This window comes from Chiloscyllium punctatum, chromosome 17 (genome assembly GCF_047496795.1).
Source record: "Chiloscyllium punctatum isolate Juve2018m chromosome 17, sChiPun1.3, whole genome shotgun sequence".
NCBI lineage: Eukaryota > Metazoa > Chordata > Chondrichthyes > Orectolobiformes > Hemiscylliidae > Chiloscyllium > Chiloscyllium punctatum.
The window spans coordinates 77,207,015-77,224,489 of record NC_092755.1 but is presented as its reverse complement, the minus strand read 5'-3'; the positions used below and the strand labels follow the sequence as shown (position 1 = coordinate 77,224,489).

The following is a 17,475-nucleotide window of genomic DNA, read 5'->3' as shown; positions in this document are numbered from 1 at the left end:
CCATTCCCTCCACCACTGATGCTCAGTAGCCGTAGTGTGTACTATTGACAAAATGTACTGCAGAAATTTACCAAAGATTCTTAGACAGCACTTTCCACCTAAAAGGACAAGGACAGTAGACAGATGGGAACACTGCCACTAATAAGTTCCCCTCCAAGCAACTCACTATTTGATTTGAAATATATCACTGTTCCTTCTATGTTGCTCGGTCAAAATCCTGGAATTTCCTTCCTAATGGCATTGTGGATCTATATACAACCCAAGGACTGTAGCAGTTCAAGAAGGCACTACTCCCTATATTTTCTGTTATGCTCCCCGTCTCCCTCTTTTGACCCTCACCCTGTAGTCCCTGTCCTGCTCTCACTTACCTTTGTCCTGGAGTCACTTGGTGATCTTGGGCCTCTGGTGAGTGCAGATCCAGTACTCAGTAGCACCTGGCATATGTCCAGGAACTGAGGGCTATTCTCTGTCGGTTTGTCAATCACTGGGAAAGATCAACATTATGTTGACTAAATTTGTTCCTTAATATTTGGTCATGTTACATTGTTTTAGTGTTGCTGCAATTATTTTTTCAGCTGCATGTATTTTTGAGAATTTTTGGGAATACATCACATCAAGCTTTGCTTTGTAGTAACCATGGGAAAAAATGAGTGGAACTAAACACACCTATGTGTAACTAGTAACACCTTGGCAGGCTTAAAGTCAGCTTATGCTGGGTCTTCCAAATCTGAATGGCTTATTTTATACAGTAACTTTGAAAACATGGCAGAAGTATATCAAGGTGGGGGTGGGGGATGGTTGGGGGGAAGGTGGGACTTTGTATTGTTACTTAGTCAAACATTAACCCACCTTGCAGGTCCTTTTTTTTAAATGTGTTCACAGTCTCTGAGCATCATTAGCTGGTCCACATTTAGTGCCCATCTTTAATGTTCATGTGAAAGTGATGGTGAAGTGCTGTAAGTCCATGTGGTGTAGGTAAACCCACAATGCAGTTAGAAAGGAGTTCCAGGATTTTCATCTTGTGGCACTGAAAGAAGGTCAGAATTATGTGTGGGGAACTTGCAAGGGGTGGGTGTTCCCATGTAACTGTTGTCTTTGGCCTTCTAGATGGTAGAGCTCATGTATTTGGAAGGTGCGGTCAGAGGAGCCTTGTTGAGTTGCTGCAGTGTGTTTTATACATGGTACACACCGCTGCTACTGAACAGTGATAGTGGAAGGAATGAATGTTGAAGGTGGTGCCACTTGAGTTGATTGCTTTTGTCCTGGCTGGTTTTCCTCTGCCAGCTATTTTGTTCTAAACTGTTTACGTAAGCAGAAATTCATTACCTGCACTAATAAGGCCGCCAAACAATTACATGAAGGCTCAAGTAAGCCAAACTAGCAGCTGAAATAAAAAGGAAAATAATATTAAGAAAAAGTCCATATGTAGTTTGAATACAAAGCTTTTATACAATCTTTTCCTGACAAGTATTGTAACCTAGTTAATACTTTGAGTTGCTGGACATTTTCTGACAGTATCCTGATCTGCTAACTGTCAGCATCATTGCCATTATTCTCCACTGAAGTGATACATAACTGTGATGATGATCTGTGTAATTGATTAGAGACACAATTAAGATGTTGGAACATTAGTCTCATATTGTTTGAACTCAGAAACATGCCTCACCTGTTTCAGGCAAGAGTTTGTTGTACAGACATCCTAATCCTACTGAAAAAAGGCAAGAAGTATTAATTACGGAAGGGAACAGTCTCTAATCCTGTTCTTGGGTGCATTGATCATTAAATGCAACATGCCAATCTTTGCCCTGTCCCTTCAATTTGCTGTGAGTGAGATGCTCAATAAAACCACAGGGAGAGCAAGTATTGCTACTGCTTCAGTTTTGGGAGCAATTTGGATATTTGAGTTATTCATATTCACAAATAAACACATTTTCTTTTCTGTCAGGTGAGATCAAGCTCGAGATGCCATCAATTGATCTTGATGCAGATTTTAATCAATTTGCTTTCGACCAAGTTATAATGGATAAACTAGAACAGAGTATAATGAACTGGCAGGTGCAAATTACTACTGCTATTGAAGAACAGCTGACAAAGATGCCTCAGGTGTCGTATACCTATTAGTAACATCCATTCTACCTTTTCCAGTGGAGATTTGTCTTGCTATACAGGGATCTCTTATGGAAATACAAAGCTTATATGATTTTATCTAAGCTCTCATAAGACATTTCATGTAAACCATTTAATTCTTTAGTAAAAATAGTAAAATGTCACTATTATTGCCATTGTTCTCCAGGCTCAAACACTGGTAACTGAAATGCTTTATATTAGAAACTATTGGTGTTTGTATAAACATCTTCCATGAAGTATTAAAATAAAACAAAGAACTGCAGATGCTAGCGATCTGAAACAAAAACAGACATTGTTGGAGAAATTCAGCAAGTCTGGCAGCATCTGTAGGAAGAAAGCAGAGTTAACATTTTGAGTGTAGTGTCTTGGCATCAGAGCAGTTCTGACGAAGTCATCGGACACGAAACATTAATTCAACTTTCTTCTCACAGATGTTGCCTGATTTGCTGAATTTTCTCCAGTAATTTATTTTTGTTCCTTAATACATGCCTTTCTTTGTTCGGATTTCTGGTATTGATGCCATAATTTCATATTTTTTGTTGCCCTTCTAGCACTTTGCATTTTAAACTGTCTCTGCTATCCAGTTCTTTTAAAATGATGCTCAACCTTGAACAGATTACCATGCTTCGCCTTCCTACAAAATTGAAACCTTGTTTTCTCTACTACCTTTGTATTCTAATACCGAGCCTAATAAGAGGTTCACTGAGAGCAACTCTGAAATTATCAGTTCTATATCTCAACTCCTTTCCAAGACCTCTATTGTGTCTAGCCTGATGACAGAGGTTTTGTGTCATTCTTAGTGTCCGATTGGTTTATTTCCATTTCCCAAAGATTTCTTCCCCCGTTCCTTTCTATCCTTTTCCCTGGATTCTTAAAACAACAAACTATTTTGAATCTCTGCCTCAAGTCAGATTACCTTCTTAAATATAGAACTTCCACCAGTATGAACACTCATCTCCTCATGAAGGTACTCTTTTACTTGGATTACCTCTTGATCCATTGTGTAGTGATGTTATTCTTGACTAAACTACCACTGCACTTCATTGTAGATACGAAGAACTGTATGCAATTATGCAGTTACTGTTTGCTAATTTTACTATTTACTTACTAATTGGATACTGTGCTCTTGCAAGTGCTAACCCATTTGTTTTTTTTTGCTTCATTCTTCTTTACTTTAAATGTATCTTAAAGAATCCTCTCCATCTCTTGTATGGTATTCTGATTCTCTGCTTGAACATGAAAATCACATGCACCTCACATATTTCCCTGGATATTTTATATATTCAGGAAATCCTACATCATCCGTATAAACATAGATAGGAATAGGTCATTTAGCTGTCATTCTGTGAGATTCTGGTTGGTCTGTACTTTCCTTTACTTGCCTCTATCACATTTCTTGTTATCCTCTATCACCAAAAGTCTAATACAGAACAAAAGCATAGTACATCAGATGCTGAAGTCTAAAATAAAAACTAAAATATGCTTTCTGTGGAGAGAAACAGACTTAATACTTCAGGACAAGGATCTTTCATCAGAACTCAAATCTGAAACATTTTTTATTAACCCATTTCATCCACAGTCTTTTGGGCTGTGAGTTCTGAATTTTTTATATCCTTTGTAGAGAAACTATACTTTCTGATTTCATGCCTAAATGGTGTTGCTGTGTCATGGCCCTTTATTGTGGACTTCATTCCCAGTGGAAATAGTTTCTTTGCATCAACACTGTTTTATTTTCTGGTTGTCTTCTGATTCTATTGTTGCAATGTGTAGGTCGAACCCCTCGTAATTAAAACCAAATATTCAGAAAAGCTCTCCTTGCCTTGTAATCTGTTAAACCTGTGAGTGAGTGAAAGAGAGCTCCTAATTTCCACTATTTAAAGAAAAAAATAACACTTTATTTTTCTAACTCTAATAGTGAACACTAAACGAAACCGTTAACAAATCCAAGCCTCCTTTTCTTAATTAATTACCATCTGATCTCAACTCAATAAAAATGCTCCAATATCGCAATTATTAAACACTACATTAACTTAATTTTGCAAAGTCCATAGATGGGCTTCTCCTCTCCCTTCAGCCTTCCTTCCTCTTCTTCACAACTCTGCTATCTTCTCCCTGGGTCGTCTTCCTTCTTTTTACTGTTTTTACAGGAAAAGATACCTTTTGATAGATAATGCCTTCCGAAATTTCTTTCAGAGGAAGATGTTAGATGGGCAGCTAGCTGTCCAGCTCTTTGGCAGTTGCTCTGCTGTTCAGTAGCTGTTGCTCTGACAAATTTTCCAAATGCCCTGGTTTTATGCCCCCCAACATTATTCCCTGTCATTGGTCCCATGTTGTCAATATAATAAGTTCAAACTCAACTGGGTTTTAGTATCCTAGACATAATTTAAATTAATTGGTTAAATTTGAAGTGTTGTCAAAACAGCAACCAAAAGTCACGTATCCATTTAACAGCCAATTGTCACATGTATCCATTTTGGAACAGCCTGTCTCTTAGCTGTTCTTCATGAGTTTTGAGAAGATTTATAGCTCAGGTTGAGGTTTTGCTTCTTAGCTGATCTGTTCTGGAAGCTGAGGCTGTACTTTAAATTACTTTAAAATTTAGAAAACACTTTCTATCTTAAAGTGAACATACACTCTTTAGACTTTGTAACACCATATTTTAGAAATAATCACATTGTAGACTTGGAATGTTGACAGTATCTTTTGTTTAGTGTAGCTTGCCATGATGCAAACATAGAGAATGCAAGAGAAATTCAGCAAGCCTGGTAACAGCTGTGAAGAGAGAAACAGTATGATTCCATTTCTGAAGAAGAGCCTTATCTGACTTGAAGCGTTAACTCTGTTTCTATAAGGCCAGCATTCTCTTTGCCTATTTCAGATTTCCAGTATCTGCAGTGTTTTGTTTTTATTGCCTGGTAAGAATACTAAGGTTGATGAACTATTAGACATCACCTGACTCTCTAGTGTAGCTGCACATGATCCCCTGAAGCACTTTAACACAATGGTTCCTGACTAATTAGCTCCTGGTTCTCTATAGATAATGCAGCAACGTATAACAAGCAATATTGAATAACTTAGTCATTTTAAGTTCATAATCAAATCACTCCTCATCCCTCTAAATTGAAGGAGATACAAATCAAAGAGATTAAGCGTGATCTCATACTTTAATTTTAAGCCTTGTGAGGTACACTGAATCTGTGCAGCAACCCCTGCAAAGCCAGTATATCCGTCTTGAGGTTTCCAGAACTGATCATTACTACAGGGAGAATCTGACCAAGGCTCTGTACAGTTAAGCATAGCTTTAAAACTTCTGAATACCTGCTAATTCAGCAAAATACAAATGCCATTTGGGTATGTTTATGATTCAGTAAATGTTTGTACTCTTCTTTCATTTTTAGGCATTTTAAGGCTGAAATCAAAAAATCATTTTTCTTTTTCACAAAGTAATGTATAAGTCTACTCCTTAGGGTAATAGTCCGTTAGCAGAGATTGATTTCTGGCGTGAACGTAATGCGACCCTCAGTGCTCTCAATGAACAGTTGAAACTGCCTGTGGTGAAGAAGATTGTTGACTTTGTGAGCAGAGTTGACCAAGGTTTAATCCAGAACCTCAATTTAATCATTACTGACCTCAACAAGTACCATGTGGAAGCTGCAGACAATGTCAGATTCCTTTCAACCCTTGAACGACATTTTAAGGTAATGACAATTTGATCATTTTCTTTAATTTAATAGATAAAACCAGTGACTGTTTTGAGATGCTCCTCTCACCCGGTGGCTCACTTGATAAATTATATTGATGAGCAAGAACAAGATTGTGTTGGGTCCACTTTTATTTCTATTACAGTGAGCATTGCACTGGGACAAAATTCAGTTCCATGGGCTAGGAAGGAAACTTTGTTTGAAGTTTTGGAATCATTAATATTGTGAACCTATCACACATGTTTAAGGTGAGAGGGGAGAGATACAAGAGTCCAGAAGGGCAATTTTTTTCACATAGAGGGTGGTAAGTGTCTGGGACAGGCAGACAGAAGCAGTGGTGGAAGGAAGTAAAATTTTGTCATTTAAGAAACATTTAGACAGATACATGGTTGTGATAGGTATGGAGGGATATGGTGAAAGTGAAGACTGCAGTTGCTGGAGATTAGCTATGGACCAAACACAGGCAAATGGGACTAGTTTAAATTGTGAAAACTGTATGGCATGGGCAAATTGGGCCCGTTTCCATGCTGTAGACATTTATAACTCTGTGACTGTATCTGTTATTTTAGAAATGGTTGTGTTATTTGTTTTTGGTATTGTTGAATGAGAGGAAAAATATGATGGAGAACACAGAGAAGATCTCCCCTGCTGGAAATCACAGCAGGTCAGGCAGCACCCGTGGAGAGAGAGAAAAATAATGTTTTGAGTCTAGATAGCTCTTTGACAGAGCTGATGTGAAGCATGGCGGGGATAGTGGGTATGGTGGCTCAGTGGTTAGCACTGCTGCCTCATAGCACCAGGCACCTGGTTTGATTCCAGCCTCGGGTGACCGACTGTGTGGACTTTACACATTATTTTGCTATCTGCAGGCAATAAACAAAGAAAGAGCTAATGCCTGTAAAAATGGTATGGCAATTACCATGTGGGATTTTGATATACATGTCAATTGGTTGAACCAGCTCAGTCAGGTAGCCTTGAGGAGGTGTTTATTTAGTGTATCTGTGATAGTTTTCTTGAATACTATGTAATGGAACCAACGAGGGAGTAAGCTATCCTAGATCTGGTCTTGTGTAATGAGACAGGAATAAATAATGACCTCATAGGTAGGGATCCTCTTGGAAGGAGCGATCACTGTATGGTTGAATGTAGAGTGTGAAGATAAAATCCAATACCAGGGTCCTGTGCTTGAACAAGGGAGACTATAATGGGATGAAGGAGGAATTGGCTAAAGTGGACTGGAAGCAAAGACCTTTTGGTGGGACAGTTGACAAACAGGGGAGGACTTTCAAAACAATTTTACATAGTGCTCAGCAAAAGTACCCATCCCACTCTGTGTTTTGCAGAGACCATTCCCTCCACGACTCCCTTGTCAGATCCACACTCCCCACAAGCCCACAGCCCACTCCCTCCCCCTGCCACCACAAGAATTGGAAAACCTGTGCCCACATCTCCCCTGTCACCTCCGTTCAAGGCCCCAAAGGATCCTTCCACATATGTCAGAAATTTACCTGTACTTCCACAAGTCATCTACTGCATCCGTTGCACCCGATGTGGTCTCCTCTACATTGGGGAGACAGGACACTAACTTGTTTCTGAGAACATCTCTGGGACACCCGCACCAACCAACCCCACCGCCACATGGCTGAACACTTTAAGTCGCCCTCCCACTTCACCAAGAAAATGTGGGTCTTGGACCTCCTCCATGGCCAAACCCTAACCACCTGATGCCTGGAGAAAGAATGCCTCATTTTCTGCCTTGGGACCTTGTAACCACACGGGATTAATGTGGATTTCACCAGTTTCCTTATGTCCCCTCCCCCTATCTTATCTCAGTCCCAAGCCTCCAATTCAGCACTGCCCTCTTGACCTGTCCATCTTCGTTCCCACCTATCCATTCCACCCTCCTCTCTGATTTATCACATTCCCCCACCCCCACATTCATCTACCTATCACATTTCCAGCTACTTCCTCCCAGCCACACCCCCATCCCATTTATCTCATAGCCCCCTGGACCATAAGCCTGATTCCTGATGAAGGGTTTATGCCCGAAACATTGATTCTCCTTCTCGGATGCTGCCTGACCTGCTGTGCTTTTCCAGTACCACACTTTTGACTCTGATCTCCAGCATCTACAGTCCTCACTTTCTCCCATAGAGATGAAAATAGGTGAGTACCTGAAAACAATCAATATCATGAAAGAGGTAGTGTTGGGCAAGCTAATGGAGCTAAGGATAAGCAAGTCTCCTGGCCCTGATGGAATGCATCCCAGGGTACTAAAAGAGATGGTGAGAGAAATAGCAAGTGCACTTGTGCTAATTTTCCAAAACTCGCTGGACTCTGGGGAAGTTCCAGAAGATTGGAAAAAGCAAATGTAATGCCACTGTTTAAAAAGGGCGGTTAGCTTAGCTTCTGGAGCGGGAAAGATGCTTTGGTCTGTTATCAAGGAAGAATTAGCAAGGCACCTAGATAGAAATTATCCCATTGGGTGGATGCACTTTGGGTTCATGAAGGGCAGGTCATGCTTAACTAATCTTTTGGAATTCTATGAAGACATTACAAATACGGTGGACAATGGGAAACCAATAGATGTGGTGTACCTAGATTTCCAAAAGGTCTTCAACAAAGTGCCACGCAAAAGGTTGCTGCATATGAAAAAGATGCTTGGCATTATGGGTTAAGTATCAGCATGGATAGAGGATTGGTTGACTAACAGGGAGCAAAGAGTGGGGATAAATGTGTGCTATTCTGGTGGGAAATCAGTAACTAGTGGTTTTCCTGAGGGATCAGTGTTGAGACTGCAATTATTCACAATTTACATGGATGATGTGGAATTGGGGACCATATGTAATGTGTCAAAGTTTGCAGATGACACTCAGATGAGTGGCAGGGCAAAGTATGCAGCGGACTGCGAAACTTTGCAGAGGAACATAGATACTTTAAGTGAGTGGGCAAAGGTGAAATCATGCACCTTAGTAGGAGTAACAGTAAAAACAATTATTACTTAGACTCATAGAATCATAGAGATGTACAGCATGGAAACAGACCCCCTTCGGTCCAACCCGTCCATGCCGACCAGATATCTCAACCCAATCTAATCCCACCTGCCAGGACCCAGCCCATATCCCTCCAAACCCTTCCTATTCATATACCCATCCAAATGCCTCTTAAATGTTGCCATTGTACCAGCCTCCACCACATCCTCGGGCAGCTCATTCCATACATGTACCACCCCCTGCGTGAAATAGTTGCCCCTTAGGTCTCTTTTATATCTTTCCCCGCTCACCCCAAACCTATGCCCTCTAGTTCAGGACTCCCCGACTCCAGGGAAAAGGCTTTGTCTATTTATTCTATCCATGCCCCTCATAATTTTGTAAACGTCTATAAGGTCACCCCTCAGCCTCCGACACTCCGGGAAAACAGCCCCAGTCTGGTCAGCCTCTCCCTGTAGCTCAGATCCTCCAACCCTGGCAACATCCTTGTAAATCTTTTCTGAACGCTTTCAAGTTTCACAACATTTTTCCGATAGGAAGGAGACCAGAATTGCATTCAATATTCCAACAGTAGCCTAACCAATGTCCTGTACAGCCACAACATGACCTCCCAACTCCTGTACTCAATACTCTGACCGATAAAAGAAAGCATACCAAAACGCCTTCTTTACTATCCTATCTACCTGCGACTTCACTTTCAAGGAGCTATGAACCTGCACTCCAAGGTCTCTTTGTTCAGCAACACTCCCTAGGACCTTACCATTAAGTGTATACGTCCTGCTAAGATTTGCTTTCCCAAAATGCAGCACTGCGCATTTATCTGAATTAAACTCCATCTGCCACTTCTCAGCCCATTGGTCCATCTGGTCCAGATCCTGTTGTAATCTGAGGTAACCCTCTTCTCTGTCCACTACACCTCCAATTTTGGTGTCACCTGCAAACTTACTAACTGTACCTCTTATGCTGACATCCAAATCATTTATGTAAATGACAAAAAGTAGAGGACCCAGCACTGATCCTTGTGGAACTCCACTGGTCAAAGGCCTCCAGTCTGAAAAACAATCCTCCACCACCACCCTGTGTCTTCTACCTTTGAGCCAGTTCTGTATCCAAATGGCTAGTTCTCCCTGTATTCCATGAGATCTAACCTTGCTAATCAGTCTCCCATTGAATTGTACAAAGTTGCAGCATGTCACTATATAGAGGGACCTGGGTGTCCTTATGCATGAGTCACAGAGGGTTGATCTGCAGGTGCAACAAGTAATTAGGAAGACAAATGGATTTTTGTCCTTCATTGCTAAAGAGATTGAGTTGAAAAGCTGAGAGGTTATGTTGCAGATGTACAGGGTGCTGGTGAGGCCACACCTGGAGTACTGTATGCAGTTTTGGTTTCCTTACTTGAAAAACAAGTACTGGCATTGGATGGGGTGCAGAGGAGGTTCACTAGTTTGATTCCAGAGTTGAGGGGGTTGATTCCAGAGTTGAGGGGGTTGTGGAGAGACTGAGTAGACTAGGATTATAATCACTGGAATTTGGTAGAATGAGGGGGGATATTATGGAAACATATAAAATTATGAAGGGAATAGATACGATAGACATAGAGAGGATGTTTCCACTGGCAGGTGAAAGTAGGATAAGAAGGCATAGGCTCAAAATTAGCAGGAGCAGATTTAGGACTGAATTGAGAAGGAACTTCTCTATCCAGAGAGTTGTCAATCTATGTAATTCCCTGCCCAGTGAGGTAGTTGATATTACTTCAGTAAATGTTTTAAAGCTAAGATAGATTTTTTTTGAACAATAAAGGAATTAAGGCTTATGGTGAGAGGGTGGGTAATTGGAACCGAGGCCACAAAAGATCAGCCATGATCTTATTGAATGGTGGAGCAGGCTTGAAGGGCCAAACTAGTTGCTCCTAGTTCTTATGATCTTATGCTATCTACATTGGTTTCCTCCCACAGTCCAAAGATGTGCAGGTTAGGTGGATTGGCCATGCTAAACTGCCCATTATGGCCAGGGATGTGTAGAGTCATAGAATCCTACAGGACAGAGACAGTCCCATTGGCCCAAACTGGTCCATGCCGACCAAAATGCTCATCCACACTAACCCCATTTCCAATGCACTTGGCTCATATCCTTCTAAACCTTTCCTATCCATGTATTTGTCCAAATGCCTTTTAAATGTTGAGGTATTTGATAAGGTTCCCATAGTAGACTCATTCAGAAAGTAAAGAGGCATGCGATACAGGGAAATTTGGCTGTCTGGATTCAGAATTGGCTGGCGCATAGAAGACAGAGGGTGGTAGATAGAAAGTATTCAGCCAGGAGTTTGATGACCAATGGTGTTCCACAGAAATCTGTTCTGGAACCTCTGCTGTTTGTGCTTTCTGTAAATGACTTGGATGAGGAAATGGAAGAGTGGGTTAATAGGTTTGCCAATGACACAAATGTTGATGGAGTTGTGTATAGTGTGGGAGGACTGCTGTAGGTTGCAACGGGACATTGACAGGATGCAGAACTGGGCTGTTACGTAGCAGATGGAAAAGTATGAACTGATACATTTTGGAAGGTCGACTTTGAATGCAGAGTTCAGGGTTAAAGGCTGGATTCTTGATAATGTGGAGGAACAGAAGGATCTTGGGGTCCATATCCATAGATCCCTCAAAGTTGCCACCAAAGTTGATAAGTTGTTAAGAAGTGATGGTGTGATAGCTTTCATTAGCAGGGGGATTGAGTTTAGGAGCCGTGAGATTATGCTGCAGCTCTATAGAGTCCTGTTTAGTCTGGTTGCCTCATTTAGGAAGGATGTGGAAGCTTTAGAGAGGGTACAGTGGAGATTTACCAGGATACTGCCTGGACTGGAGGGCATGTCTTATGAAGAAAGGTTGAGAGAGCTAAAGCTTTTCTCATTGGAGCAAAGAAAAGTGAAAAGCGACTTGATAAAGATGTACAAGATGATGAGAGGCATAGATGGAGTTAATAGTCAGAGACTTTTTCCCAGAGCAGAAATGTCTATCGCAACGGGGCATAATTTTAAGGTGATTGGAGGAAGTTTTAGGGAAGATGTCAGAAGTTGGTTCTTTACACAGAGTAGTGGAATGCACTGCCAAGAGTGGTAGTCGAATCAGATATATTAGGAACATTTAAGCAATTCTTGGATCGGCACATGGATGATAATAAAACGAAGGGTATGTAGGTTAGTTTGATCTTAGAGTAGGATTAAAAAGTCAGCACGACATCAAGGGTCTGTTCTATGTTCTATTTTTGCTTCTGCTGGCAGCTCATTCTGTATGCATGCCACCCTCTGTGTAAAAAGGTTGCCACTCAGGTTCCTTTTACTCTTTCCCCTCAAACTTTAAAGTGATACCCTTTTGTCCTCAATTCCTCACCCCAGGAAAACAGACTGAGAGCATTCACCCTATCAATGCCTCTCATGATCTCATACACTTTCATAGGATCCCCCCAGAGTGTCCTATGCTCTCAAGAAAAAAGTCCTAGCTTATCCAACCTCTTCCTATAATTCAGACTATTGAGCTCTGGCAACATCCTTGTACATTTCTTCTGCACTCTTTCCAGTTTGATAACACCTTTCCTGCAGAAAGGTGACCAAAACTGAACACAATACTCCAAATGAGGCCTCACCAATGTCCTGTACAACTGCAACATAACTTCTCAGCTTCTATACTCAGTGCCCTGACTGACGAAGGCCAGTGTGCCAAAAGCCTTTTTCACTGTCCTGTCTACCTGTGACTCCACTTTCAGAGTAGCTGAACTCCAAGGTCCATATATTCCACAACACTCCTTAAGGCCCTACCATTCACCATGAAAATCCTACCTTGATTTGACTTTCCAAAATGAAAGACTTATCTATATTAAACTCCATTTGCCATTTCTCAGCCCACTTCCCTAGCTGATCAAGGTCCTGCTGCAATTTCTGATACATTTCCTCACTGTTTACAATACTGCCTATTTTAGTATCATCTGCAAACTTACTAATCATGCCTTGTACGTTCTCATCCAAATCATTAATATAGATAACAAGCAGCAATCAGCCCAGCAATGACCCTGAGGTACTCCATTAATCACAGGCCTGCAGTCAGACTAGCATCTTTCCACTATTACCCTCTACTTCCTACCATCAAGCCAATTTTGTATCCAATTTGCCAGCTCCCCCTGGATTCCATGTGATTTAACCTTCCAGAACAGCCCGCCATGTGGAACCTTGCTGAAATCCATTTAGACTACATCTACTGCACTCCCTTATCAACCTTTCTGGTCACTTCTTCAAAAAACTCTAACAAATTTGTGAGGCATGATCTCTCACTCTCAAAGCCATGCTGACAACTCCTAATAAAGTCCTGTCTTTCCAAATGCATGTATATGTCATCTCTCAGAATCTTCTCAAGTGACTTACCCATCACTGATATTAGGCTTACTGGTCTATAGTTCCCAGGTTTTTCTTTGCATTCCTTCTTCAATAAGGACGCAACATTAGATAGTCTTCTGGGACCTCACCTGTGACTAATGATGATGCAAAAATCTCAGCCAGAGCCCCTGCAATGTTTCCTCTAGCCTCTTGCAATGTTGTGGATATATCTGGTCAGGACCAGGAGATTTATCCACCTTTATACATTCTAATAGGTCCAACACTCCTTTACCATGATATGGACTGTCCCCAAGATATGACCACTAACTTCCCCAAGTTCTCAAGTTTTCATGTCTTTTTCCATGGTGAACACAGAGGAGAAATATTCATTAAGGACTTCTGCCATCTCTTGCCGTTCCACACATACATGTCTGTTATTGTCCTATTCTCTCTAGTTATTATTTTTCCACTAATATAGTTTAGGTGGATTAGTCATTGGAAATGTAGGGATAGGATAGGGGAGGTAAGTCTGGGTGGAATGCTCTTCGCTGAGTCAGTGTGAGTTGATACATTGTGGAGCTGGAAAAAGCACAGCAGGTCAGGCAATATCTGAGGAGCAGGGGAATTGATGGTTCAGATTGGGACTTTTCATCAAGACTCCCATCTACGTTAGAAAAAACACTATCTTCAGAGAGTTAGTGTGGACTTGCTGGGCGGAATGGTCCATTTCCACACTGGAAGGATTCAAAAAAGAAGTTATGGCGGGAAGTGGGTGACTGAAGTGTATATTAAGTGGTCAGAGTGTGAAAATGGCAGAACAATAGTGTGTTGAACTGCAAGACAGGAAAGAACAGGTGGTGCAATTGGAGTGGGCAGAGGGGAGAAAGGATGTGGTGACAGAGAATGCACAAGTAAAGCTAAGGAAGGGAAGAAATGGGAGTGAGTCTGCCATCTTGTATATTCTCCTGGTATGACAAATAGCCTTTGGTTTAATGTCTGATGAGCAGACAGCACCGTTGACAGAAAAAATACAGGATTAAAAAAAATGTGATTTTCCCACAACAAATTTTATTGATTGTTTGATTATATTTTCATCTCAAATTTTAAATGCTTTCTGGCTGTCTATACCTCTTTCTTCATCATTCCTATCATTTGTTTTCCAAATGCTCTTTTGAGGATGTCTGACTAGCTGAATTCCTGTTTTTTTAATGCAGAGCTGAGCTATTCCCCTTTCCAGCAAAGTCTCCCTCTTACAAACTTTTGATGAAGTGAAGTGTCCCCAGTCATGTAAATAGTGAGCTTTGAAGTGACTTGGAGAAATTAATGTTGACAATTTCCTTTGGAAAGATTTCCAAGTAGTTATGCCTTGAATCTTCCCATGATCAAAGATGTTTGTGTAAATCTTGCATTCGTGAAGCTGACTAATTTATTATATTATACAAAATAACTTGTTTTCCAATGATGCTCTTTCTGCTTTTGATTCACTGGTATTCTTTGTTACCTTAAACAAGACTGCTGAGCAGGTCTCACGTTAACACTGTTTATGTTTATATATGACATTTATTTACACTTATTAGAACCTAGCACATGGATCAAGATTTCAAGTTGTTATGGATACAATTCCTTCGATGATGAATGCCTTGAGGATGGTTTGGATTATTTCTCGCCACTACAACAAGGATGAGCGAATGGTGCCCCTTATGGAAAGGATTGCGTGGGAAATTTCACAAAGAGTCCGTAAAGTAATCAATGTACGGACAATTTTCCAGTAAGTAACTTCAATATTATTCAGAATTCTATGAATGTGTGGAAATATGTGTACCTGTTAGTATCTGGTGTAAAGGTAGCTGTTGGGGTGACTCTTTTACTTGGATTACCTTAGGTTCTTTTATACCACAACAATAGCAATTTGCATTTATGTAGCCTCTTTAAGATGGAAGATTATCTCAAAGTGCTTCACAGAGGCATAAGAAGATAAAAGTAGATCGCAAACCAGGAAGGAAATATTGGAAAAGCTGAATCAAAGTTTGGTCATAGAAGCAGATTTTACTGAAGTTCTAAGAGTTATAGAGTGAGAGGCAAAGGACTTTAGAAGGTGAAATTTGGAGAATATGGCAAACTAGTTAAAGGCGTAATCATCAGTGACGAACAGAGAGCATTGAAAAATTGCTGTACTATTGCAACATACTCTTTAGTTTCTTTTTAGATTACCTTGCTGTTTGTTTTGAATTAGTGGAATAGGTGCAATTTTTTTTATATACAATCCCTACAGTGTGGAAACAGGCCCTTTGGCCCAACAAGTCCACCCAAACCCATTCCCCATTACCCTATATTTACTCCTGACTAATGCACCTAACCTACACATCCCTGAACACTATAAGCAATTTAACATGGCCGACTCACCTAACCTACACATCTTTGGATTGTGGGAGAAAACTGGAGCACCCGGAAGAAACCCCACGCAGACATGGGGAGAATGTGCAAATTCCATAGAAACAGTTGCCTAAGGCTGCAATCAAACCCAGGTCCTGGTGTTGTGAGTCAGCAGTGCTAACCACTGAGCCACTGTGCCGCCCTGGTTTTTATGGTTGCTACTGCAGAGAATTGTGGGGTGTTCCCATGAACTTATGTTTAAGTGAATTATGTAGCAGCCTAGTTGAAAATTGTCAAAATAATGAGAATGAACAAGTTTCAAAGTTAAACTAAGCAAGGATTTCAACTCATGAATCTTGACCAATAAATAGTACAATAAGAACAGAAGTACCGAGATGAGAATGCTCTCACTGAGTGGCAAATTGATCTGGGAATGGTACATGGTAAAATGGGAGAGAAATTGGACGTGAGGAAGGCTATAGGGGGGCCAGGTATGTAATCCATGAGGTGAATTTGGAAAGACACAGTGAGACATTGCGGCAGCAAATCTTCCAAAAACCTTGTGCAACTCGGACCTGTCCAAAAAAAAACACAAGGTTTAGCCCAGAGTTCATGATTCACAATATAGGTAAATTCCAGTGAGAAAAGAGGTTTTCGAACCACAGTTAATGGATAAAATTAAGCTTAGTATCAAATTAAAAGAAAAAAATATATAATGTGGCAACAATTCTGGCTAAATCAGAGGATTTGGAATGTTTTAATTACCAATATGTTTTAAAGAAGGAGTAAGTTAAACATAATGGCAAACACGCACGTAATATGAAAACAGACATTAAGAGCTTCTTTATATATGTCTAGAAAGGAAATGAGAGTTCAAAATGAACATAGACCCTTTAGAGAATGGGGAAATAATAATGGGAAAGCGGGAAATGGCAGAGGAGTTGAGTAAATACTTTGCATCAGTCTTTGTGGTAGAGGACCCTAACAGCATTCCAAAAATGCTAAAATATCAAGGGGCCCAAATAGGGCAGGATATAAACATAATAACTATCACTAAAGAAAAGTACAGTACTAGGAAAACTAATGTAGCTAAAGATGGATAAGTCTCTGAATCTGATGAATTGTATCCTGGGCTATTAAAGGAAATAGCTACAGGGATAGTGAATTCACTGATTTTAACTTGAAAGAATCCTTAGCTTCTGGAAAAGCCCCAGAGAACTGAAAAGTGGGCAGTGGGATACCTTTATTTAGAAAGGGACAGTGACCAAAAAATGGGTAACTATAGGCCAGGTATTTAACATGTGTCAGAGGGGAAATGTTAGGATGTAAAGAGCAGAGCATTTGAAAATACACAATGTGAATTCAGGATTGGATAACTAATAGAAGGCAGTTCTGAGGAAGAGTGACCGGACTTATAAGACACCGGACCAGAAATTAGGCCATTCAACCCATCGGGTCTGCTCTTCAGGTCAATCATGGCTGATAACTTTCTCAACCCCATTCTCTTGCATTCTTCCTGTATTCCCTGATCCCCTTGATACTCAAGAACCTATCCATCTCAATCTTAATTATACTCAATGATCTGGCCGCCACAGCCTTCTGTGGCAGAGTTCCATAGATTTACCACTCTCTGGCTGAAGAGGTTTCTCCTTATTTCAATTCTAAAAGGTCCTCCCTTTACTCTAAGGCTGTGTCCTCGGGTCCTAGCCTCTTCTACTGATGGCCTCTTCTTCAACTCTGTCTAGGCCATTCAGTATTCTGTGTGTCTCAGTTAAATCCCCTCCATCCTTCAAATCTCCATCAAATATAAATTCAGAATCCTCAAACGTAGCTCATATGTTAAGCTTTTCATTTCTGGTACTATTCTCGAGAACTCCTCTGAACACGATCCAAGACTAGTACATCCTTCCTGAGATATGGG

The 17,475-nt window shown here is 40.7% G+C and overlaps 1 protein-coding gene across 1 annotated transcript in view; it reads left to right on the top strand.

The window, feature by feature from the left end:
* dnah10 (dynein axonemal heavy chain 10) overlaps positions 1–17,475 on the top strand; it is a 320,465-nt gene that overhangs the window by 22,573 nt on the left and 280,417 nt on the right. Inside the window, exons 8-10 of the mRNA XM_072587595.1 lie at positions 1,946–2,103; positions 5,595–5,825; positions 14,759–14,949. Of these exons, the coding sequence (XP_072443696.1) occupies positions 1,946–2,103; positions 5,595–5,825; positions 14,759–14,949 (580 nt within the window). The remainder of the gene's footprint in view (positions 1–1,945; positions 2,104–5,594; positions 5,826–14,758; positions 14,950–17,475) is intronic.